General features: G+C 40.2%; 2 protein-coding genes across 5 annotated transcripts in view; both read right to left on the reverse strand.

Moving 5' to 3' along the window:
* Nucleotides 1–1,111: 1,111 nt before the first annotated feature.
* The window catches only part of LOC135475116 (copine family protein 1-like), a 26,773-nt gene continuing 1,993 nt past the window's right edge, over nucleotides 1,112–25,891 (reverse strand). For 3 of the 4 annotated variants that reach the window (XM_064754868.1, XM_064754867.1, XM_064754865.1), the window contains 4 exons: nucleotides 8,316–8,416; nucleotides 5,743–5,859; nucleotides 5,321–5,452; nucleotides 1,112–2,718 (listed from right to left, as the gene is read on the reverse strand). In XM_064754868.1, coding sequence (XP_064610938.1) covers nucleotides 2,410–2,718; nucleotides 5,321–5,452; nucleotides 5,743–5,859; nucleotides 8,316–8,416 — 659 coding nt within the window. In that variant the 3' untranslated portion in view covers nucleotides 1,112–2,409. Of the gene's footprint in view, nucleotides 2,719–5,320; nucleotides 5,453–5,742; nucleotides 5,860–6,660; nucleotides 6,762–8,315; nucleotides 8,417–25,891 lie in introns of all 4 variants that reach the window. The other variant, XM_064754866.1, reaches the window with a different exon arrangement.
* On the reverse strand, nucleotides 12,039–17,219 carry LOC135474921 (high affinity cationic amino acid transporter 1-like). The gene is made up of 5 exons (XM_064754611.1): nucleotides 16,857–17,219; nucleotides 16,199–16,369; nucleotides 12,964–14,207; nucleotides 12,439–12,550; nucleotides 12,039–12,169 (listed from the first exon to the last, which is right to left on the reverse strand). Exons 1-5 carry the CDS (start codon nucleotides 17,056–17,058, stop codon nucleotides 12,039–12,041), a joined length of 1,860 nt encoding a protein of 619 aa, XP_064610681.1. The 5' UTR covers nucleotides 17,059–17,219.

The following is a 25,891-nucleotide window of genomic DNA, read 5'->3' on the forward strand; positions in this document are numbered from 1 at the left end:
TGATTTTATTCTCTATGACAGAACATTAGTGTACAAACTAACCTGTGAGGATGTTCATTCTAGTGTCACTGTTTTATATCGTCATATGTTCAGTTCTCCAGGGGAACACTGAATATGTACAAAGTAGGTTATATATGCCAAACTTTTCATATAAATTAAGGCATAAGGTATAAGCTGCAAGTGAAAGAGCAATGAAATAAAAACGAATTCTGAGCAATTAATCCAGATTGTATAATGACGTCATCAGAAAAGCATTGGACTATTTCAGTTCACTAATTTATTTACTTGTTTGTCTTGATTGATGTTTCACGCCGTACTCGAGAATATTTCACGTATACAACGGTGACCAGCATTATCCTGTGAGGAAACCGGGCAGAGCAGTGGGGAACCCACGACTATTCAGAAGTTCCTGGCAGACCACCTAGCCATCACGAGCTAGACTTGAGGGAAAGCATTGGTGAGAACCGCCTGGGTCATTTCGCCGCTCTGACACACTGACCGCATCGGTTACGGAGGATTCATACACGGTTTTATTATACTTCCAATCCTAAGACAGTAAAATGTAATTGACAGTTTCTAGAAAAGAAATAGTAACGGTTGTCACAGTTAACAACAAATCCGGACTTCATCGCCAGCTAAAAGCACCAGGCATCCAGCATGGTTGTGATCGCCCAGCAGAAATATTGTACTTAAATGTGGTAGTCACAGCTTTTGGTGCCTTCAACCTGGCCGCTGTACCTTCAGCACACAGGGTACCAACGATTTTGATCGAATGGTAATTGATCTCCCTGCATGTACTTGGATCCAATTTTCGATGTAATGAAATAAACAGATACTTCTGATTCTGAAAACCGGAGCCCCTATCCAGCCAAGCTCATAGTACTGAAGAATTGTTCACGAATATAAAGGCGGTACGATTTATGGGTTAAAGAGATGGGAAAGAGTCCATGGAGAAACCATAGCAACTCCCTGAGCATTAGACACACCTCATGATTAGGCTGCAACCAAGGCTTGATTTATACCTGCGACATTATTGGCCAAGAGAAGTTTCCACCAGGGCCTCTTAATCAGCACTCCAACAGTACAGAAAAACACATAAATCATCATGGTGATAGACACAAAGGCTTTATTGATATAGATAAGTAAAATCAAGATAAAAACTGATTCTATCATATACATACAAATGACTGGTGACGAAAACATTCTTCACAGACTACGGCGATAGGAGAACTACTCAAAAATATCTCTGAAACCTAATATACCGGTATATAAACAACTTACTGATTCAGAACCATTCCGCTGCTGGAGTGTCATGTCAAATGAACCGCTGCCTGTGAGGACATGGGGCTACATTTCAAACAATTTCACACCAAAGGTCACACCAATCATGCTCAATCTTTAAATCCACAAATGCGTGTATAAAATGAAGTACAGTCTTCACGTCAAAAAATAGTGAAGCAAACATTATATTGAAAGATTCTGCGGGTACATCACGTTTCCTCAGATTGAGAAGTACGTGGGAAGGTCTTCCAGCAGCCTGTGGATGGTCGTGGGTTTCTCCCGTTCTCGGCCCGGTTTCCTCCCACCATAATGCTGGCCAGCGTCGTGTAAGTGAAATATTCTTGAGTACAGCGTAAAATAAAAAAATAAATCAGATCGAGAAGTTCTGAAGTCGGTTAAAGGAGCGAAAATTGGATGTCACTTAATTTTATGAGTACGTAAAAGTGTGAAATGGCTACCAGGACGTATGACCCTGGAGGGTTTGGTCAGGCTTATCGCCTTTAATTAGAGTCAAACTTATACAGTTTTAGGATGAAGTCAACCGACTCGAACAGATAATTCAACACAACATGCTGATGGACAGGGTCCATTATTTGTCTACAAAGTGAACGTAAGGTGAATGCAGAGTGAATCTAATTAGCCAATACACACACTGCTATGGAATACAGCTAACGAGAGCGGAGGTCATCATGTTCATCCAATATACAGATATATGTAAAGAGTACCAAATATATAGTGTGTGTCTTTACATATAAAGGGTGTACAATAGTAGCCAAAAAACACATACATGTACTTCTGCAATAACAAATTAAAACCCATGGTCATGTGTTCATGAGTCCGGATGTATATCCAAACTTTTTCTAGTATACGCATACGAAGAGAGTTCAGTCCCTGAGCGGTAATTCACCCAATAGTTGGATTTGCATGAAAGTAATGACTGATGATATATATCTCTATATAACTCATTATTTAATGAATTCAATTATAAGGGTCTCCATAGCTGGAATCAACGCAGACACATAATAACTCTGTCTGGATTGAAGTGGTTCATGTAACCCTACATCGGAATCTCCGTGAAGTATCCACCAAGAGCATGACATAAACCGGAATGGCGTATTTGCGATTATCTCAGAAACTGAGCAAACCAAGCTTGTGTATTTGCTTGTACTGGTCGGGAATTTCCATGAGAGCGTGAAGAGCAAAGGATGCTTCTGGGTTGCGGGCATTTCGGGTGACTTTGTTAAAATCAACAAACTGGAAGTTATCAAATTTTCTTTCGGGCAAACCGTCGTCAAATTCTGCCATCGTGTCCCAAGGTCCGTCACCCACACCAATGACGATGATGGAAAGCGGCCATTTTGAGGCCTCAACAATGGCGGTTTGGGTGTCTCTCTCACGTGTCACCTGACCGTCAGCGACGATCACCAAGATGTGGTACTGAAACAACAACAACAGCAGAAATTGGCGGTTAAACTTGCTCGCACAGGTTCCTGCACTCATTCCATGTCATTGCCTGCACCACAATCGGCAAACGAACAGAAGTCCTAAACAACGCTAGGCTAAGGAGATAAGTCTGAAATATTAATAATACGCTTTCCCTCTTTCTGTAGATTGAAAGGCAGTATCTTTGTAAAGAAATGTTGAATCATTTTTAAGCAGTTGTGGAGTAAAATGTTCTGCCAATTTAGCACGCAAGTGTGACACACACAGGTCACGTGTGTTTAATTGTATTGCAGTCTAGAGCCGACTGCACGACATTATGTATCCTGTACGTCACCGAGCCGTGAACCATTATTCTAGCCATTCTTCCAGCACGTATAGGTGCCCAGGTTCACATAGTGAAGATGTAAACTAGTCCTCCACATATAAAGGTTAAAGATGACTTGCTTTGTTCAAGGTTCTTCAGTTTAGATACTCAGTTTGCTGAGCTTAGTCTGAACTTGTAGCCCATACATGCACCATGCTGTTTTACAAGGTCCCTTTGGGCTGCTGTTGGTGTCCACACAACTGCAGACATGTATTCCATTTACTGTAGTGGGTATGAATCTTACCCGTCACAAATACATACAACAAGACAGTGGGACGACCATCTCCAGAACATTTCCTCACTCAAACCCCAGAGCCCTCTAATATGCTGCCTTTAACCACATCTATTTTATTGTTCACATGCTCCACTAAGGTTAAAACCCAAACGGGCATGATGAAACCCCACGAGACAAATCAATCCTGATTTTATTTAAAAGAAATATCATAATCAATCAGGGCCTCCAGAGAACATCGGTAGCTCGCCTGATTGAGCAGTTCGGCAAGCTGCATAATGTTTAAGTGGGATGGTATGTTCCACCACTGACCTCTAATGCAAACTAAAGTAGAATGACATCGTTATACACAGATATTATTCTTTAATTCGATAGTGCTAAGATCTTGCCATTAGACCTACAAGACAGGCTGAAATAATTAAACTGTCACAAATATGACAGTTTACCGTATAGGCAGAGATTGCATAGCAGTGAATCTTTGTGGTGCTAAGAGACGTCATTGTGGGGAGTTCGTGCACAAACTTGCCGCAGTGGTCTTGGATATGCAAATCGAGAACTGTACTTGGCAATCCGTCAACTATGGGTGGCAACTGCAACACTGCGAATGGTTGAACAAATCCTGAGCTGCTGTTACAAAACTTCCTTGTGGGGACTTCGAGCACCAACTTGTTGGAGTGGTCTTTGATATGCAAATCGATACTCACAATTGGCTATCGGTGTACACTGGGCGGGCACTACTACCCTATTATCGGCTGAACAAATACTCTGCTATCGAGAGTCATTGACTATGTGGATGGTTTAAACACTCTGTCGCAGTATAAGGGGCACACACGCCGTCCAATTTAATAGGCTCATAATACTAATATAGATGTGGAGAGTTTTCTACAGATAATGTGTATACCAGCTAAAATTGAGCCAAAAAATCCAAAAACTTTGACACGCCATGAATCTGGTAAAGCAGAGGAATCTGGTTATCAATACCCTTCTTATTCTCCTACATGTACATGTATGTTGTCCTGTGCATAAAGAAGGAACACTACATGAAAGTTTTCTTGATTGCAAGAAATAGGTAAATTTGGCAATGTCCCAAAATCTGTAAAAAAAAAAGTCAGAAAAACCCTGTGTACAAAAACTGTAGCCCTGCATGGAGGCTTCTAAAGAGAATATGCTTACTACAGCAAACTAAGTGAAGTTTATACAGCTGGTAAATGTTTACACTGAAAGCCTACCAATCAAAATGACTAAAAAAACATTCTTTTCAAAAAAGATCCACTATCCATCAGTGGGCACTTTGTAGATGTACACATCATCTATGATAGAGTATTTTAACCATGACAGAGTAAAAATATTAAAAAAAACCATAACTTTCTATTGAAGTATGTTAGACCTAAAAGAAAAAAAAATGTTAGAGCTAAAAAAAGCTTAACGTTCGATCTGAGTGTGGACTTTATACAGGAGGTAAAAAAAACTTAACATTAAATCTAAGTATGTATATTTACACACCATAGATTAGACCAGCGAGTTTAAGAGAACAACTTAGCCTTCCATACGAGTATGCATGTTTTCACATCATATTTTTAGGGAGTTAAACAAATCTTAGCCTTTAAATCCATGTAGGGGAGCCCAATACACAGGAGTTTATTCTTTAATTCTAGTGTGTACACAGACACACCCTACCTGTGATTAGGATGCTAAAAAAAGCTTAACATTCAATCCACGTATAACAGCCCACAATACAGGAGGTAAAGAGAACAAGTGCAACCAGACACCAACACTGATATGGACACCCCTCTCCACTTCTCACAATATCTCAACTTACTTCCTACAGGTGAGCTAAATAGAATATCACTATTTTGTACTCAAGATTATTCCCATAAAAAAGAAACAATATCTACATAGACAAATTCTGGTACGTTGTTTTGACCACTCCAATCTTGACAATGAGTTATGTTAATTCCAAATATCAAATAGACTTCATCAAGCTCTGACCACAATCTTACCGATTTTGTCATTTTGACGATCTCTATAGCCCGGTTAATGAGAGGGGCGAAGTTTGTGGGTCCGCTCATTCTAACACGCTGGGCGACGTAGTTATAGATGTGGAGGACCTCTTGAAATCCATGGCAGAAACCCTGAATGTAGAAAGAAAAAGCATGTAACTACACACAAATGCTAAATAAATCATGTGAGAAATTGAGTTTAAAGAGGGTGTACTGGGGATTTGAGGCAAAAAATCCAAATTAACTACACAAATCAAATGTTGTGCTTTTACCAAATACAGCTGGAATGAGTGGCTTCTGGAAAATATCAGACTTGCACTATTCATAGTACTACAATAATTCTAAATTGTGACAAGTTACAATGCGACTCGCAACGTAATTGCTTTAGGAACAGTATTACCATGTATACCACATGTGCTTACCTCATTTTTGAATGGGAACACCGAGAAATCTTTAGTGGTGGCATCTCCAAAGCCGAAGGCTGGAATCATTCCATCGCTGTCAAGGGGTTCTAGCGTTTCACCAAGACAACATATGACCTGTTGTGGAAAATTTCAAGTGAATGTCTTACCACAACAAAGTGTATAACATGGAAAACTCAACATTTTTGGGGATAAATTAGTTTTTTCTGTTGCACTTCTCTAAGCCCAAATTAAAGAAATTAAATTTCAGTAAATGTCCAATCTACCTGTGCATGAGAATCTATAAATTACAAAAAAATACAATAATTATAGTTTTATTATTATATATTGTTAATGCCATTTTCCCATCTTTACACAGATGCATTCATCCACATTGCTTTCAATAACTGACAGTATTTGATACTGGCCTGACAGAAAGCTGAGACAAAAGGTAAAGAGCAGACAATATATGTACACGTACATGTATGTACGTTTCTGCACTATTTAAGTATGCTTTATGCTACCAGCTGAGATCTGAACCACTGGAATACCATGCAAATATATTTTATATTTTTCAGATGTGTTTATTGCTTACAGCATTCTTATGAAAAACAATTGTTAGAATGCACTGCTGAATCGGTACATGTACCTTCATGTGTTGCATATCACTGTTCAATGTGTGTCAAAATGTGTTAGAATCAGTACAAATGTATCAGCATCAATCCTCAGAAGCATGGAGAACAGCCAGAGAAAGAGGGATGAAAGGGTGGGGTGGGGTGGTAGGTGGAATGTTATAGATTCAGCACAATCTTAACTTCACAGTTCTTTCCAAGTCTCACTACTGCTGTGTTCATTATGTTTGACAACAAACAGAGGAACTGTACACAGCCATACAAATCAGCAAGGTACAGAGCATTCCTATACACTATCCACATGTACCTGTTGGTAAGGGTTATGCAGGTTGGGCTCAACTGTGTGCAGGTTTTTCCCGTAAAATGACAGCTCCCCCTGGTGCATATTGCTGACAGTGTAATCGATCCCTGAGGCAAGAGAATAAAAGAAACAGCCAGAGTCATTATGGATGTTTCTCATGTCAATCATGATGTTCTTTAAAGGAAACATCATAACCACAAAACAGTATTATTCATACTTTCATGCAATGTAAAATATTACATTTAACATGTAAATGTGCTATGTACGCATACATGTAATTTGTTTCTTTGACCACTCCCATCAAGACAATGAAGTGACAATTGCAATATCAAAACCTGCTTGACGCTTGTGATGTTAACTTGACAGCTAGTTTTTTGGTCTATCCTTGAACACATGCAAGCGTATATACATAGCACATGTACCTGTGTAACAAGTTGTACAACCATCTCATTCTGATGATCATGACCTACTATGATTATGAGAACTGCTGTATCAGAAATGTACCATTCCCAGGGGACCCCGGTTCATTAACATACCACTCTGAAGGGATCACTGTTTAATATACCATCCTCAGGGGACCACTGTCCAACAAACCATTCCCAGGATACCACTGTCTCACATACCATTCCCAGGGGACCACTGTCTCACATACCATTCCCAGGGGACCACTGTCTCACATACCATTCACAAGGGACCACTGTCTCACATACCATTCCCACATTTAAATGCATTAATGTATGTAATCTGCACACAATGCCACTTAACAGTCACAATCTGCTATTCATGAAATTCACTCCTTTTATTATTTGAATACTACTAATCATATCAGGTACATGTGCAATTACTCGTCAAGGTTCTCTGCGTTTTCTGTACCCACTATCTGACTGTTGTAGTGGCATAAGAGCAACACTGTTTTCAAAAAGAATAAAGTTTTATAAAAACTAAATTTAGAGGATTGACCTGAATTAATATTTTTTTCATAAGTTAATTCTTAAACACCTCGCTATATGCTGAGAAATATTAACATTAAAATTACCAAACTCAATCAATTACTGAAAATCCTTGGCCATAAAACCTTCACCTGTGTATTAGTGATCTAAACCTGGCCAATAACATTCACTTATCATGTGATTTTAATGACGGAACTTATCCTGTTAACTGTAAATTTAAATTACCCTTCACACATTACAACAAGTCAGAAGACCGCAACAAATGCCAATGCAGACATGGAGACCGCCGCACTTCCCACTCTTCCATAATACCTCTGACACAACAGAGAGATATGCACCCAGTACATGTACGTTATGTGAACTATGCACGAAAGCTGTTGCCAAGAATACATGTACTTTGAAACTAAAGATAATGTGTTCAAATATTGTGCACAATGGGAGTCAAAATGTGCCTGTATCTGTATTAAGGTGATGAGTTTAGACAGCAAAAGTCAGTAGAGACATCAGCAAGCATTTAAAGGTCAGCACAGACATCAGCAAGCCTTCGAGGGTCAAAACAGACATCAGCAAGCCTTGAAAGGTCAAATCCAAGAGATTAAAGTGCTAGCTTGAGCAGAGTCAGGAAGATTATTTCGCATTAGATACATGCTTGAATACACTGTATTTTAAAATAACTTATGTGCTATAAACATTTATGCACAAATACATTACATACTGGTATGGATTTTGTTGGAGCTGATCGACATAGTGAAGACACCTGCCCCCAAATGTCTGCAAACCCTGTCGCTCATTACTGGCTGTGAAATCCACCCCTACAGCAAATAAATAAAGACATATGTACCAGCTAATAGTACACTATAAGTCTGAGATATCCACATGTTGCTGCATTGTCACTGACTGTTGGTACATTGTAGCTACATGCACATTTACATATAAATAAAAGAGCTAAAATCTCAAATCAGTACCAAAGGGTCAAAATATAATTTTTTCACAAAATATTTCACATGATGTAAGGTGATCATGATACTATGTGAAATAAGAGAAAAAAATGAAAAAGAAAAAAGCATTATTCAAAATTTTGTCTTGGACTTAATATTGGCTGTTTACTTTTCCAAAGGCATACATGTATAATGACAAAATGTTTCTGATCTTGTACAGTAAGTAAACACAAGTAAGAAAACTCAAATTTTAAAAATTTGATGGATTCAGTATAACTGCAACACAACAATCAAACTGCTCTAGTCCATTGTCAATGATGTATGCCAAATGTACATTTAAGACAAAACTTTACTGGGTACAAGCTACATGTACACTGCTTTTATTGTCCACATTACATAAATATATACAGCATAAAAGTTACCTCCATGTGTACATAATTGCATGTCCTATATTTCCAATCCAAATATACTGTTATACAGGCAAGTTAAAGAACAGCAGTGAAATGTCCTATTGGAGTTAGCTCCCTTGAGATCAGCAGAACCAAATTTGCCAAAAAATCTACATGATATACATTAACTACAAATGTTAATATGGCACCCTTTCACAATTCTTCAGTATAAAGCCCAAAAGCACAAACAGCCTCTGGTGAAAGTGATCATAGCCCCGTGAAAAAAAATACGTAAATATCTGATAGAGTGTAAATGTGTAAATCATTCTCCTTTTTTCTCTGAATGCGAAGAAAAGAGTACATTTAGCTGTCAAGTATACATCTTACAGAACCTGCATCACAAGTACATGCACATAGTTATGGGTTAAAGGAAATGATTCACACACACATACACTATGTATGTACATATCATGTACAATGGGAATGATGTCAGGACACATACATGTCAACCCCTCAAAACATAATAAATGTTCTGAAAAGGCTTTGATTGGCTTACCTGTACCTGATTTATGATTTATATATTTATATGATTCATATACATGTCTCCATCAACAAAGGCAAATCAGCCAATACTTCATACCAGATGAATAACTAAGTTCCTTGTAGTATTTCCATTTAGAAACTACATTATCTCATTCTCATAACAGAAGATTGCTAACTACTATGATAAAAACCCTTTTCAATGAAAGTTGCCCGGGGGTAAAGAAAAAATCGGCCCGGGTGTTCGAACCCATGGTTCAAAAAAGCAAAAGGCCTGGTTTATAGCTCAGCCTGTTACCAATTAATCACCACCCTAACGGCAGGCTCCGGATTTTTTGCCCTAGCGACCCACCGTTAGGGGGGTTAATTGGGGGTTAATTGGGGCTGACACTACCTTTGGGCCATCTACAACACCCCTTGGTAAGGTCTCTCTGCCCCCGAAACTGTCGAAAGTTGCAAAGATTCCTTAGAAGTGCGTAGAGCCCGGCGCCATATGCAGGTAACGCATTCATATACTACATATACAGGAGACCAAATCCGGATTTGAGCTAGCAAACATCCCCTTATATGTGATAGTATATGAATACATCCCTTACACACAGCGCCTTTCCCACCTCTGTCAGCCGACTGAGCTGTATCCCACGACCCACGAAACATAGGCTAAATTGGAAAGTCTATTCTGCATAAACAAAATATTTCCAAATAATTCTCCTAAAAATACTGGATCTTATCAAACAAGACACGCTGAAAAAGGCTGTCACATTTATTTTTTATAAAAATCCGTGGTTTAAGCCCTATAGTGGGAAGAAAATCATCTGAATCGCCCTGTTGTGCAATACAGCCAGCCTATATATAGACTATAATCCTTATGTATTAAATGCCAACTAGGTCGCCTCATATCAATGTGTGTGTGTAGGCGAGACTTGTAAATAAGCGTGTATGTCTTGGCTGGGGAGGCGCCTAAGGGGGGGGGGGGTATGGGGAAGCAGGGAAAGGGGGGTGGGGCCTCTATTTGTTACGGGGAGGGCCCAAGGGGGAGGGTGTGCCAGAACCTATAGTGTGTATACTAGAACTTCTGGACCTCGCCGGGAATAGGGGCTGGGGGCCTCTATTTACCAAGGGGGGCGTGCGCCAGAACCTATACTCCCCCTACTACTCACTGGGATAAACCCACAACCATCCGCAGGTTGCTTGAAAACCTTCTCACGTAAGACTGGAGAGCAAGCCAGCATGAACTCAAAGGGTCATTTATTGCTGTGCTAGGACGTTAATCACAATCACGCAGTGGGCCCTAATTGGCAAATATGCTGTGCCCATCAGCATGTTGGGAGTTACCGATATACCGTTTTTATCAGACAAGAAGACTGACTTCATGATGTAGTACACCACCGGGACCATTGTTACCTCCCTTGTTCTACCAACAACATTGTGCGTCAGTACGAGCTACTTTTCCTTTGACACTCCCCTGTCATCAGAGGCCTTAAACGGTTGTTAAATGTTAGGTGATACACTTCATGTGATGCAAAGTATAACTTGTCAACCTGAACTTTGAATGATTAGGCTGACAGGTGAGCAAGACTATCTAATAACAGGCAAATGTCGCGCTAAAGCGTTGTTTCGCCTTATATAAATTTCATGACACTGCAACGGAGAGCGGAATGCACATGCAGAGGCTTTGCAGTAAAACAGACATTTTTCGTGTCTTAATTGGTTTATTGAAACACGACATATTTCTCGTTTTTATTACAAAGATCAGTCAGAGACAAAAAGTGATAATACTGATGCCAAAACCAGACACGATACAACACCAAGTCACATAATGTAGTGGTCAACCAGTATACTTGGCATATTCCGCTCACGCTGAGCGCTAATAGAGATAGTGCCAAGTTTATTGATGTTAAAGTTTTAGGTGTGACAATATTTAGCATCGTGGTTTAATGTCGTACTCACAAAAAGCCCACTTACATGCACTTCACAGCGGTCAGGTTAGCCAAATAAAACTATATCACAGGTCGTTTGTCAGTGAGGCCAGCTGTTTGGAAACGGCTAAAGTTGGTTCGGCTGCGGTTTTAGGTGCGCTAGGTGCCTAACGAGAAAAATTCTGGTGGATATCCTGTGACAGGCCTAAAGAATCCAACTATAACAAGTTCTTCCGGAAATCTAACTTGTTTACTGATCAGCCCTTGATATTTACATCTGAACCACACATGCATATAGGCCTATCTCGGAAGGGATTTGCGCTAAACGAAAACAGTGGTGAGAATTGTGTGCTTGCATGGGCTGTTAGTAGACATGTGTTGGGTGAAACTCGTTAGACATTGTGAAGCTGCATGGAAGTGTACACACAATGCTGTTCGCATCACCACTGTGAAAGACTGTTTCCAATGCCGCTGTACACAATGTGCTGCACAGCACCACTGCCACCAAAACCTTACGCCATGCCCTATGTAAAATATTCTTCAATGCTAACCATTCAATCAATTAACTAATCTGTATCGGCCTCATTCACTGAACACGGATTAAATGGTTTATTAAATACTTTATTTCCAATCATATATACATTGACTTTAAGCATGCGCCGAAGTGATATCAGTGTCGTCTGCTATCAGCGTTTCCATCTCCATCACAGAAGAGTTCCCATATGCTCGCGAGGAATGACGCAGATCACAGAAACACATCCCAAAATACACTAGAATGCCTGCAGAAAGAAAAATTTTACTAAAAAAAAAACCCCGTAAAAACAAATCAGCTATGGCAAATATGAGAGCGTTAATTTTTTGAAAGAGCTAGGTTATTAAAGAGCCAGGTTATAACTTCAATCTTCATTTCAGACAATGAAATATCTCAACTGATTAAATACAGACGTTCTAGTTTCACGACCAAGCCTCACCAAGTGAGTACGCTTTTGCATACTCTTAAAGCACGCTTTCCTCACAAACTATACAGGTGATTCTTACAGGGACTTACCCAGAGTAAACTCTGTAAAATATCCTATTGCACTGCCTTTGTCGACGGCCGCTACCAAGAAAAACACATTTAGCATTCCACTGACGAGAGGGAAGAAGGGTACAAACGGAACCTGAAAGACAACAGAGCGAATTCCTCAGAAAAATTTAACGGTAAACACTAATGAATTGGGCATTGTTAGATACATGCAACACTAAAATTATTTTCTCATTTTTAAATTATTCTTGAATTTAATTAAGTGTGTTGAAATATATTAATTTTAAGATGAGCACTATTAAACAAAATTACACTGCTGAGGTATCTGACGAGATTTCCTGACTTAATGCCACAGTCTAACATTATATTCTCACTTAAACACGCAATCTGATCAGCTCAAATAAAACATCTATTCACAGTATAAGTTGTCCGAAACGCAATTCACACTATCTGGAAGTAACTCCAGAAACAACTATAGTTTCCGACTTGACACAAACTAGACAGAGTAACCGGAGTAACTCATACTTTGTGAAAGCGTTCTGACCTCACCTTAAACAAAGACGCCGGCTCGAGCCTTTCACTGGAGGCTATTGCAAATACACAGGCAGCTATTATGGACACCAACAGGCCCACAACTATTAATGAAATACTGTTCTGCTCAGTAAAGCCGTCTTCTCCCAGCATTAAAACGACCGACACCAAAGCTGTGCACGTGAAAATGGTCAATATATACAAACGAATTCCGAAACAATTCACTATAGCTCTTAGTTCTGATGTTACGTATGACAACCAGAGAGTGCTTCCAGCTTTGGTATCGATAAAAGGATCCGTTGAGCCACTGCGGCGTGTAGACTTTTCCGGTTGCATGAATTTCATCTCCCCAGCAGAATCTACCCTGAGCTTGTTGTAACGTGGATCGTACCTCAGAATAAGCACGCCAAAATTGACCAATGAGAAAGGCAGGATTGTGGTGATGACGTTAAAACGAAACAAATTTTCTAGGTCCAAGCACATAGCCCCGACAGACATTGCCAGCCCACCTGCAATGAGTGGTAGCATGGGGACTTTAGTACGTTTGTGAACTTTTGAACAGGCTTTCCAAAGGAGGCCCTCCTCAGACAAAGAGAAACACAATCGAGAAAACCCATAGGAGTTGAGGATGAGGATATTGCTGAATCCAAACAGAGGTCCTAAGGACACTATGTACTTCATCCAGGCCGGTCCAGCGTGGTCAAATGCTGCAGACAATGGCGCTCGTTCATTAACCATCCAAAACGGGACCAGCAGCGTAAATGCAATGGCTGTACCTACATACAGTAATGCTGTAATGACGATACTGGACAGGAGTGCTCTGGGCACTGATTTAGAAGGATCTTTAGCCTCCTCAGCCGCAATACAAACTGTCTGAAACCCGAAGAAGGCATAGAAACACGCGGAAGTTCCTTGCATTACACCCTTTATCCCGAATGGGAAGAAACCTCCATGCTCTTGACTGTGCCAGTTTTGTACGTCTCCAAATACAGCGCCCATGACCATAACCAGTCCAAGCACGGCCACATTGAGGCCAGCTAAAATGCTGTTGACGGCTGTAGAACAGTGGGTTCCCGTGGCAGCGATAAACAGTACAGAAACCTGTACCCCAAAGGCGACGAAATCTGGATATTCCGAGACAGGGTCACCCACTGACCACTTGCCTATATGTTTCAAGGTGTAATTTTTTATACCGTTATTTAATAGGGAGTCAACGTATCCGCTCCAGGCCCGTGAGCACAACGACCCAGACGTGACATAACCTATTAGAAAAAAGCACGGAAAATTACATGACAATCTGCCCTGAATATTGCCTGAAATCTGATCATACGTGTTACCATACTCAGCGACGATACTTTCACCATACTCTGTACCTAGACGAAATTAGCAAGTTGACGATGGCTTTGGATTTATGTTATTTATTTATTTGATTATACGCCGCACTGAAGAATACTTTACTTACACGATGGCGGCCAGCATTGTGGTGGGAGGAAATCGGGCAGAACCCGGGAGAAACCCACCACTATCCGCAGGTTGCTGCCAGAACATACCACCTACGGCCGGAGAGGACCGTGGCTTTGGAGACGAAGGGTATGAGTATGTGACGTCTGTCAGAAGATGGAGCGGGTTAGCACGCCGGCACGGAGCCTCTCACCAATGCGGTCGTTGTGAGTTCAAGTCCAGCTCATGCTGGCTTCCTCTCCGACCGTATGTGGGAAGGCCGCCGTCGTATAAGTGAAGTAAGTGAAGTAGAACACCCATGAAATACATGTAAATCAAATAAATAAATCTGTCACAAAATGTGCTAATTTTTCCTGTCTCTTCCCGAATTTTACAAAACATACAACCAACATAAAACCATCAATAGCCCTCATAACTCAGGGGAATTTAAATGAAACATTTAAAACTTATTTTCTACGTCAGGTGACCTGCCCTAACTGGATACATGCAATATGCATTGCTCTTCATGATAATTTATAGAAACAGAAACAACGCTGGACTTTTTAGTCCATGCCATTGTCTTAGCACATTATTAGGCTAATGCACATGATGTAAATCACTGATTGTTGTACAAATGTTGTATACATTCGCTGTCTGATTATTTTGAGTCTGTGAATGCATGTGGTGCTACGTTTATTATAAAGAAAGATATGGTCGCATATAAACATGTAGATATGTGACATTAGGGGACCCTTAGGTCGGCAGTTATCTTGGTTTCTACTTTAACTGGAGATTGACGATTGATTGACGTATGCCATGGTGTTGTCGGAGATGCGTCGACAGATTGGTTGTGTTTCCACCACATCCCATTACAACCTTACATAGGAGACACACAACGCCCTTCCTTGACATGATCAAGACTTCCACGGGACTGATTTGCAAGCTGTGGAGAGTTGTGCATGCACGAAAGGCAGTAGGAAGAACATCTTAATGTCACATGATCGCACTGACTTTTTTGACTATTTCTGTAGTAAGTTTGCCAACTTCAGCCCCATATTTTCACGGGGTACCATGCCAAACCACCAAATGCAGCTTGTGCTTTTCTCTAGAACATATAAAAAATCCACCCAACACGACCATTATTTTGTCACCTAGGTAACTTCCAGGGGGTTAACACTAGGCAACAAGTTTTCAAATCTATCCAAATCAGACGTAATCCTGATATATTTTAATTACGTGCAAATTAGAAGTGCCGAAATTTATGGTATATCAAAAATGCATAATGTCTGTGACAGTATTCTCCGCTCAATGCTTCTTCACAATTCATTTGGTGGCAAATCTTGGTCCCAATTCCACCAATTGCTCATATCTGGCCTTGAATGAAGATTTTTGCAGAACCTTTTTGCTATGGTTGTCTCCCCTGTTATAGCTATATGAGGCATCGATGTATTGTTACACCTCTAATGACGATTAAGGTTTATTTTAATGATTGACTTTTGACCTGAGTGTTGGTTATAGATATAATGTGCATTCAGTTAGAGATGACGGCATTGAGTTTATCTGTCCTAGTCTACAATACACAACAGATCAGCTGATGCAACAGACACATAGCAGCCACTCGATCCATTGACGCACTAGGTAGGAGTCATTTCCTGAACTACAGAAACTCTATGTATGAAGATATAATCCAGTCATCAAAGCATTTAGTGACATAACAGTAATAAGAACAGTTTAAACGTTTATAATGAAACCCTAACTTGTATAACGGCTGTCTAACAAATTCACGTCAAATAAAACGAGGAAATAAACTTACTTATGATGAATCCCCATCCAATTAGGAAGGCAACAAACTCTCCGTAGACGACATAAATGTACAAATAGGGATTACCAGATTTTGGAATGCGGGAAGCAAATTCTGCGAAGCAGAATGACGTCATGCAGACGCATATGGCGGCTAGCAGGAACGATATGATGACCGACGGACCTATCGACAAAATATAAAATATCATCATTATTGTAAAACTTGTTTAAAAAATGTATAAAAGAAGAAAATGTCAGCGAACATGAAGGTAAACACAACAGGTACAGTCGAATGCCGATTGACACGGGGCATTCAGCTTACAGTTAACGTGCGAATGGGGTGAGACATTCTTGAGTGTCGGGTAAAACCCCAATCAAAGTAGAAAGCATACGAACACCCCAATTTCACAGGAAACAAAACGAGCTCTGAAAAAGACCTCCCTCCCCATCTCCTCAAAAACAAAAAATCTTGGCAAGAAACACGGCAGAAATCAAAATCAACAAAAAATTATTCATTCAATATCATTTATACAGATTGATTATTCCTCTAATCACAGTCATTTTGTTTATTTTACAACGATCACTTCGTCTCCCCACACCGTCCGTTTTACAGTAAAATTTAATCCTCGATCATATGAGAGGAAGGACTTCAATATAAAATTCTTTCGTACCTGCTAAGTTTTTGGCTGCTACACCCACCAATACGTAGATGCCAGCTCCCACCATGGAGCCCATTCCGACAAACGTCAGTCTCTTGGCGCTCAGACATCGGCTCAAGAGAGTGTCCGTGTCACTAGAGTCAATCAACTTTTTCCGGGTCATGCGATCAAACAGGCGCCGGCAGGTGCCACGTGAAACCAAGCTGGCATCCATTTTGCCTGAATGTAAAAAATGTAGCAAATATCACAAAAACTATATACACCTGATATATGAAGATATCTAGCAACAGATTTCCGTGCAGATGCAAGGTTTTGGACACAGGCCATCATTGGTGGAGAATGAATAAATGAATGATAAGACTTATACGATAATGCTTAAACCGGTTTATGCCAATCAGCGTTCGCACAGTTTACCCAAAAGCAAATTTAAGAACTTTCAAGTACTCAAACAATGCAAACTGAAGAACCCTCGATCACTCTGGGTAAGAGTGCTCGAGTGCTTCGTAAAGTGTGGTGTGAGTTTAAACTTGCATGCTTGAATGGCTGCGGGTCCTGTATAAACGTGCGCTGCATTACCAAATTCCCAGGTGTTACGAACCCCGTTTTTAAACATTCTATTGTATATATTTTTTTATTTCTTCCTGAGTCATTGTCTGACCTACATTTTCCCACTTGTTTACGTTATAGCCTGCAGTGTAATTCAGTCGAGCGTTCTCGAGGCTTCCGTGTTCATGAGTTTAGTTTCATTGTAAACAAGAGTCTACATTCTGAAAATAGGCATCGGCTTTGTAAACATGTTTACGATCAAACCATCCAGAAGTTTTTTTTGAAGTTAGTCTATAAATATGAGCGACGGAGTTGTGAAGCACGCAGTCATTCATTCAAGTCCACTTATGGGCAGTTATTTACTCAAGTCCACTTGTGGGCAGTTATTTAATCAAGTCCACTTGAGAGCAGTCATATTTACTCTCAGTCACTGTGAAGAATTTTGTTGGGTTTGAAGATATCGGCTTACACGCCATTCGACTGGCCCCGATAGCACAGTTGGCAGAGCGTCCGATTCGGGAGCGGGAGATCCAGGGTCAATCCTGGGTCGGGTCACACCTGAGGCCTTAAAAGAGGAAGCTGTAACTTCCTCGCTTGGCATTCAGCATAAAGGGAATAGTACATTGACTGGTTGACCAGTATCAGTATAATGGCTAAACTTACCTTCGTTAAGGCGTCTCAGTGAAGCAGAACTAGATAAAAGAGCGGTGGAAATCCGTGCTGCAACAAGGAGGCACATTACATGCACTTTAAGGATTCTATCGTTTTTTTCGTCCTTATATGACTCAATAACCCCAAGACTTTAAACCCCAAGCACTTACTCACTCACACCATTCGACATTCGTCATTTGTGCTCCATTTTCTGTACAGGGCACTTTGTGGACTTGTGCTTCGCCACTTGCTATTTTTTGGGAGACTTTATTCTGGAGCTTGTATTGCTCATTGTCTCTGTGCCATTCGGTTCATTTCGTCCCAGTTCTCTGAAAATGACTCTGTGTATATTTCCGAGGAAGCATACCGGTACATTGACAGCTCGGCATCACGGACGCTACTGTCAACCCGTCCGCACTGAGAAGTTATACATTCAGAGGCAGTCGGGGAATAAACCACTTATCGGACTGTCATCCGTAGACTGACGAATTCATCTTAACTGTGGATTCTATATTTACATGGACTGACTCGCCTTTGGAAGCCGGGAACGAGAAAAAAATGTTTTCACTTCATTTTCTTTGCCAGAATATGAACTGTGTAGAGCTTATGTTCTTGTGTATCACCAATAAGCAAAAGTATTATAACAGCGTTTTTCTTACCGTAGAAGTCCAAAATATAAATCGGTACAGTTTGTGGTGTTTCGTGTCACTAACAAAACGCAATTTGGATAGTGAAATAGGATTGATCTGAATATAGGAGACTGGCTAAAAGAAAAAGACTAAAGCATATATGTTACAGAAGCGCATTGGAACAGCAAAGTCTAGTACATGGAGAACCTCACCGTTGCGCATAAAGGCATCAGAACTGTACGCTTATACCAGCATGATAATACAATTCCGAGTTTTTTTTTCTGACCTGAGATATAGGCACCGCTGATAATATATACTATCCAAAAAAAGAAACGCATAGGTGTTTTGTTTTATTTTAAAATGAAATAAATACATTTTGTCTTCATTTCATGAGCAAAATGTGTTTTAATATTGTTAATAGTCACAGTTAGCACACATTTTATTCCTCAAAACATTTCTTGGTTGAAAATGTTGAGTTTGGAGGCCGTTTTCGGAAGAAGTAAAAAATACAGCACCACACTGCATCACGTGCAGTCTTACACGCCGAACTTACCCATGGAAAGCATGCAGTGTGTGACTATAAAACCGCAACTTCGGGCCGGAAATCTGCGTCTTTCAAGCTGATTCGACATGCCACGTCTTGACACTGTCACAAGAAATGTTGCCATTGGAAGACTTCAAGCTGGAGAGTCCCAATCGTCCATTTCTAGGCGTCTACACGTCAGCCAGAGCACGATTTCACGGCTTGCTGCCCGCTAGAAAACTATTGGGACAACAAATGACCGTCGGCGTTCAGGCCGACCACTGTCACTACAGCAGCCCAAGATCGCTACATAAGGGTCCTCCATTTGCGTGACCGTTGTGCTACAGCTGAAAGCACAGCAGCCAGCATACCGGGACTGAGGAGGATATCAGGTCAGACAGTGCGGAACAGGCTGAGGGAACATGGACTGAGAGCCAGGAGGCCCTATGTTGGGATCATGCTGCGTCCTCACCATCGCGCCAATCGCCTCCGATGGTGTAACAACGTGACTGCATGGAATCTATGCAACTGGCGACGCATTTGGTTCAGTGATGAGTCCAGATTCCTATTGCAGAGACGTGATGGTAGAAACCGGGTTTACAGACGTGCTCACGAACGTTATGCCCCTAACTGCGTACGCCAAGTGGACAGATTTGGTGGAGGGAGTGTGATGATGTGGGCAGCAATATGGTATACTGGTCGTACAAATCTTGTCCACGTTCAGGGAAATCTTACGGCCGTACGCTACCGAGACACCATCCTGCAGCCACACCTCTTACCTGTCATTGACGTTCAGCGGGAGTTGTTCCAGCAGGACAACGCCAGACCGCACACGGCACGTGTCACAAGGGACTTCCTCGCCGAAAACAATGTAAATGTGCTACCCTGGCCGTCCCGTTGCCCGGATCTTAACCCAATTGAGAATCTGTGGGATGAACTTGATCGACGTCTACGCCAACGTCAACCTCAACCCCAAACGCTTCAAGAGCAAGTTGCATGTTTGCAGGAGGAGTGGCAGAACATTTCCCAGGCCTCTATCCAGCGTCTCATCCAGTCCATGACAAGGCGTGTCAGAACTGTTATTCGTGCCCGTGGTGGTCACAACAGATACTGACATTCCACTCAAGTGGGAGACTCATTGTAAGTGTCTTACCTCAAGTTGATGGCCTTGTTGTCTAGATATGGACCCTTCCTTAATCTGTGTAAAAAAATATTTGCAGAATAGTAATTCTTATTTAGTTATGCATAATTAAAAAGACTGCATCACCTCTGCAAAAAACCGGGTTATGCTTTTCTTTTTTTGGATAGTATATTTTTCTACATTCAAAAAAATATTCTGTTACTTTGAACAGAAAGTCTGTTATCTCAGTGATGTTAGAATGTGCTCTGTTATCATATCACAATATTGTGCCATATATTCAACATAATATCCTGTTAATCTAGTTGAACCCTTATGTTGAATCAATAGAACATTTGTGTTACATTTAACAGAATAATCTGCTGTAATAACAGAATATATTCTAGTATCACTAAGAAAACGAGCTATCTGTTACACTTTACAGATTATTTTTTGGAGAGTAGCTGTCTGGTAGTGGTTACACGCTATGCCTGACTGACTCTTCTGTCCTGTGTCACGTGACAGCACAGTGGGCTTAATAACCTATATATATATATATATATATATATATATATATATATATATATATATATATATATATATATATATATATATATATACACACACACACAACATGTTGTCAGCGGATTTTTCTCAAAACTATCGAAGCATTTCCTAACAGCAAGGAATACGTAAGCAGGTTTACTTCAGGAATCTCGCGAGATTTGGTGGTTCCACTGGACTTTGTTCGACTTCCACCACTTGTTAATCTGACAAAGGTCGTATTATGAAATATTCTTAAGTACCTGTACAGGTATAAACATCAATATAGGCCTAAGTGAAATATTCTTGAGTGCGCTGTGACAAACAATAAACAAATGAACAATAAACAAATAATCCAGAAATGGTCACTTATTTGTTATGGCAGCCTGTAACACCCCAGAAACTTTGATGACACATATTGGCCCTACGCCGCTACGGTAGATAACTGATAAGGTGTTGTTGTTGTTGCTGTTGCTTGACTTACTCGTCGACGTGGCGGTTTTACGTTTAACTATCGACTCGCATCCTTAACAGCCATTCAGTACCACCCTGTAACATTACTTACCAATACTGCCAGTGATGCTAGGCCATCGCTGTGAGCTGGGCGAATCTCAGTTCATATGACTGTAACAGGACATTGTAGTTCTGTGAATTTTAGGGTATAAAGTCTTTTTTTGCTCCCAGGCGTCCATCTTTGGTGCACAGGTGCATGCTTGGTATTAAAATGCTGGAAACTGTCTAAACTTTGAGGAGGTATGAGCTTTATTGATGAAAGTTTGAAATTCTGGGTGAGAGGACACAAGGTGTGAGGTAGTGATGCGGCTGCGAGTGACGTCCCCTTGGCGTTGCTAGGCACGCCTCCCAGCTGCTGGCATGAAAAGGTCCAGATTTTGACGGTCAACCTATGTCAAGATTTTTATGGCTTCTTTCTCACAGGCTGGGCCAGGTATGCACAAAAGCTTATTGGCCACGGAATGTTTGGGACTGAGCTACAGTGCTAGACGTTAACATTGTGGCTTATGGAAAATAATGGGAGCCTGAGGCCAACAACTGTACACGTATAGGATGTGTATGATCACTGGAAAAGCGTGTCAGCAAGATGCCAGTTATCGCTAGAGCAAGGGAGGCAACCATGAAGGTATGTTTCTTCACGCAGAGTAGTTCCCCTGGGACGAGATATCAAAAAAGATCTCGTGCCGTCATAGCAACTTTGAAAACGTTTCAGTTCGACCGTAGATCGTTTATTTTCGATATCTTGATAAGTTTATCACGCTGTGGGTACAGGTCAGTTTATATGAAATAGGCAGAGAATAAAACAGAACACAGTGCATACATACACCAGGCAAACTGATAACAGATGTATTATCTACATTTAGATCCACTATAATGCAGCTGAAAGAGTAAACAAAGAATTTCTCAAATATATATTTGTGTTTTTACAGATGCTCTGCATTTTTATATCGACTGTTAGTGCTGTGTGGCTGTGTCTATGCAAGGAAGAGTCTTACATTTGTAAGTGGCTTTTCCATTGTTCTCATACTCCCTTAGAGCAGGGATAATTAACATTGGACAGGCAGGGAATAATAGTAATTTGAAGAAAAAAAAAATAAAACAAAAAAACGCCCAAAAAACAAATAAAACAACAACTTGATCTACTTTGCAAGTTAATATTGATTGAGATACCGAGCGTAGATCTATGTATGTATAGGCTGCAAAACCTATAAACGATTTTCTAATAGGCTTGATTGATTTACAGTTGTGTAATTGACAATATAAAGTGTCAGTTAGGCTACCTTGGGAGGCATGGTGTATGATTTTCTCCGGATATTATCTGTTTTCTGTTGCGCACAATATTGACTGAATGAAGTAAAAAAAAAAAAAAAAAAAAAAAAACGCACAAAAAACAATCCGCCAGTTAAATAACGCCTAACAAGAGGTACCAGATAAATGATTTATGTGCAAATATAAAACTAGTTTATGGTGATAACACTGCAACTTCTGGCCATGCTGACCATGGCCCAGTTGTTCAAAAGTGTATTAGCCAATACTTTTATAAAGTCAAATTTTAAATTCAAAATGTTAGCCAAACTCAGCAGCTAATACAGCTGTCCAAAGTCAGTGTATAAGAGCAACAGATTTACTTCATATTCAATATATTGTTACACAATTGTTTTTGCGCTAAGTACAAAACCGAACAATTGGTTTAAAGTTAAATCTGGTATTAAGTCTTAAAACACGTTTGAACAATTGGGCCCATGTGCATAAATCAAATATACATGGAAACGGTTTTACATTTAAATGATAACTACCCGTGCCGTATGCTTATTTTTTATGTAAAAAAGGGAGGATAGAGATAACAACAACAACAAAAATGAATTACATGCAAATTAATACTGATTATATCATGATTTTGTTTGATATTTTTCTGAAAACACACTGGAACTGAGTATTATAAAACCACCTCATATACATATTACAAATAGAAACGAGCCTCAACGGTATCATGACAAGCCGTTTAATTCAGCCGAATGGCCTTTATTTAACATGTCTCGAGTCCATTTCAGATATCTTGAATTCATTTCATATATTAGAAATATTTTTCAGATGAATATCTTGAATCTTGAATATTATTTAAATCCTTTGAATTGATTTTTTTTTCTTTGAAAGTCATTTTCAGATATCTAGAATAAAGTTTTGTTCTTCACTTAAAACAAAAAGGGTAATTTAAGATATGTAAATATGATTTCAAGACAGCTGAATTAAACGCTAATTTCACAAAAAGTGTATAGTAATTCCTTTTATAACATACGTGATCAATATTCATACGACTTCCGGTCAGAGAGCGGTGTCTGCATATGTTTTAATTATCATTCCCAGGTTTTTCATGATAATCACTTTCTTTTCCTTATGTCTTATGGCTAAAAATGCCCTTTATCTGATATTTGACACATTTAAATGTATACCGGGTAAATCAAAGGTTTCCTTGAACTATGCTGCTTTAGGTGTTTACGATTTGTTGTACATATATCACTTGTATTGCCATCTAAGGGATAATTATACAATGGTTTCTGTCATCTTTTCACTTTTGTTCATTGTAGAGGCACCCCATTTCATGCATGTACAGGTAACAGTAACCTTCCAGTTATCAACTCTACACGAGAAATAACTCAACACCAGTGATGGGGCTGTGGAATAATACGTCTGTAGCTACTCACTCTGAATCAGTTTAATATTACAAACTTTCCCACCCTGAGCAAAGAAAATAGATACAGAAAAATAGTGCACTATCCTTTTATTTCCTCAATCGCAATAAAAACATAAAATTTATGTCGGAGATAAAATGCCATCTTTCCTCACAAATAATTTCTTGAACCACTCGTTTCTTTAAAAAAAATTTTCGCAGCTTCGCCGTTATGATTCTTCACTACACATAAAATGATTAACGAAACGATTACGAGAAATCTGAGTTATGAAGCTTGTGCATGTTTCCTCAGAGTTACAGATTTAGACACCTAAATAAAGCCGAAAATAGGCTACCACATTTTTTTTTCATTCGATTCAGCTTCATTTTCAGATGTGAATCTTTTACCTGAAGGTGTGTTGACCTAGAGATGGCGACTAAAGTAATAGATACGTAATGCCGGTTAAAATTAGTATTTTAAAGAAAAAAGATAAAATCCATTGCAAATAGTAATTTTATATCGCTATGAGGAAGCATAGTTAAAAATCTTAATAATGATAGTAATTGTAATAATAATGCCTGTGTGTGCAGGGGCGAATCTACAGGGCCAGAGGGGTCCTGTTCCCACCGCCCTCCTCCTAAGTTTACAGTATACAATTTTTTTTGGTACAGTCCCCGTTGTACTTTCCTTGAGTTTTCACAGTGAACGAGTTTTATGTAATGCACAATTTTAAACGCGGTATTGCATTAAACTGTAGTATTTTTGTCTGCATGAAACAGACAGTTGAGGTAGGATTCCCTGGGTTAAATCTCGCATCTTCCAGCCTTAAATGTACCTTACCTAAAATTCAGCTCAGGCAAGGCAGAGCCTTGGAAGGAGGCAGATAGTCATTGACTTGCGTGGTCCGTAGTTTTCCTGTGGCATCAGGTGCCCGCAATATGCAAATAACCTCCGTCATTCAACTGAAGTGCATCTAGTCCGTTTATTTGATTGATTGATTTATTTCTTTGATTGGTGCTTTACGCCGTACTCACTTATACGACGGCGGCCAGCATTATGGCGGGTGGAAACCGGGCAGAGGCCGGGGGAAACCCACGACAATCCGCAGGTTGCTGCTTGACCTTCCCACGTACGGCCAGAGAGGAAGCCAGCATGAGCTGGGCTTGAACTCACAGAGACCGCATTGGTGAGAGGCTCCTGAGTCATTACGCTGCCCTAGCGCGCTAACTTACCCGTTTATTTGATGTTTTCTACACAAATACATGTTTTCTGCCAAACATATTGCCATTTACGTAAAGGCAGACAAGGCTACGATGGATAGAGCTCGCGGTAGGATTGCATGAAAATGCAGTAGTACATGCTCTCTATATACCGTCCTTATAAAAATGTCAGTATACTATGTGCACAAGAAATCACAAGCAAACAAGCTTATCACAGTAGAAGAAAGCTCACAGGATTCAACATGAAAATACACTGGCAGACGTACTGTTATCCACAACGATTTCTCCACAAAGATCTATAACGCCTAATATGTCCCAAGGGAAGCTCTTAGAAGGCAAAAATCATTACCGTACACAAAGCAAATTAATTAGGTCTAAACAGCTGAGAACGCATCTCCGGCTATCTAAGATTGTAGAGCTTCCGGGGCCTAGGCGGCCCCTGGACACTCGCCTGATGTGCTGTGATAGCCCCCCCCCCCCCCCCCCATTCTCCTCTAGATATGCGTGTGTGTGATGGGTGTACGTGTGTGCTTGTGCGCGCGCGTGTGGGAGTGGTAATATAACGTTCGCAGCTTTCCAGTGTTTTTATTAACGGTATTTGGTGGGAATTCCCCTTCACCCCAGTTATTACGGTGC

Source organism: Liolophura sinensis, chromosome 9, assembly GCF_032854445.1.
Source record: "Liolophura sinensis isolate JHLJ2023 chromosome 9, CUHK_Ljap_v2, whole genome shotgun sequence".
Lineage (NCBI taxonomy): Eukaryota > Metazoa > Mollusca > Polyplacophora > Chitonida > Chitonidae > Liolophura > Liolophura sinensis.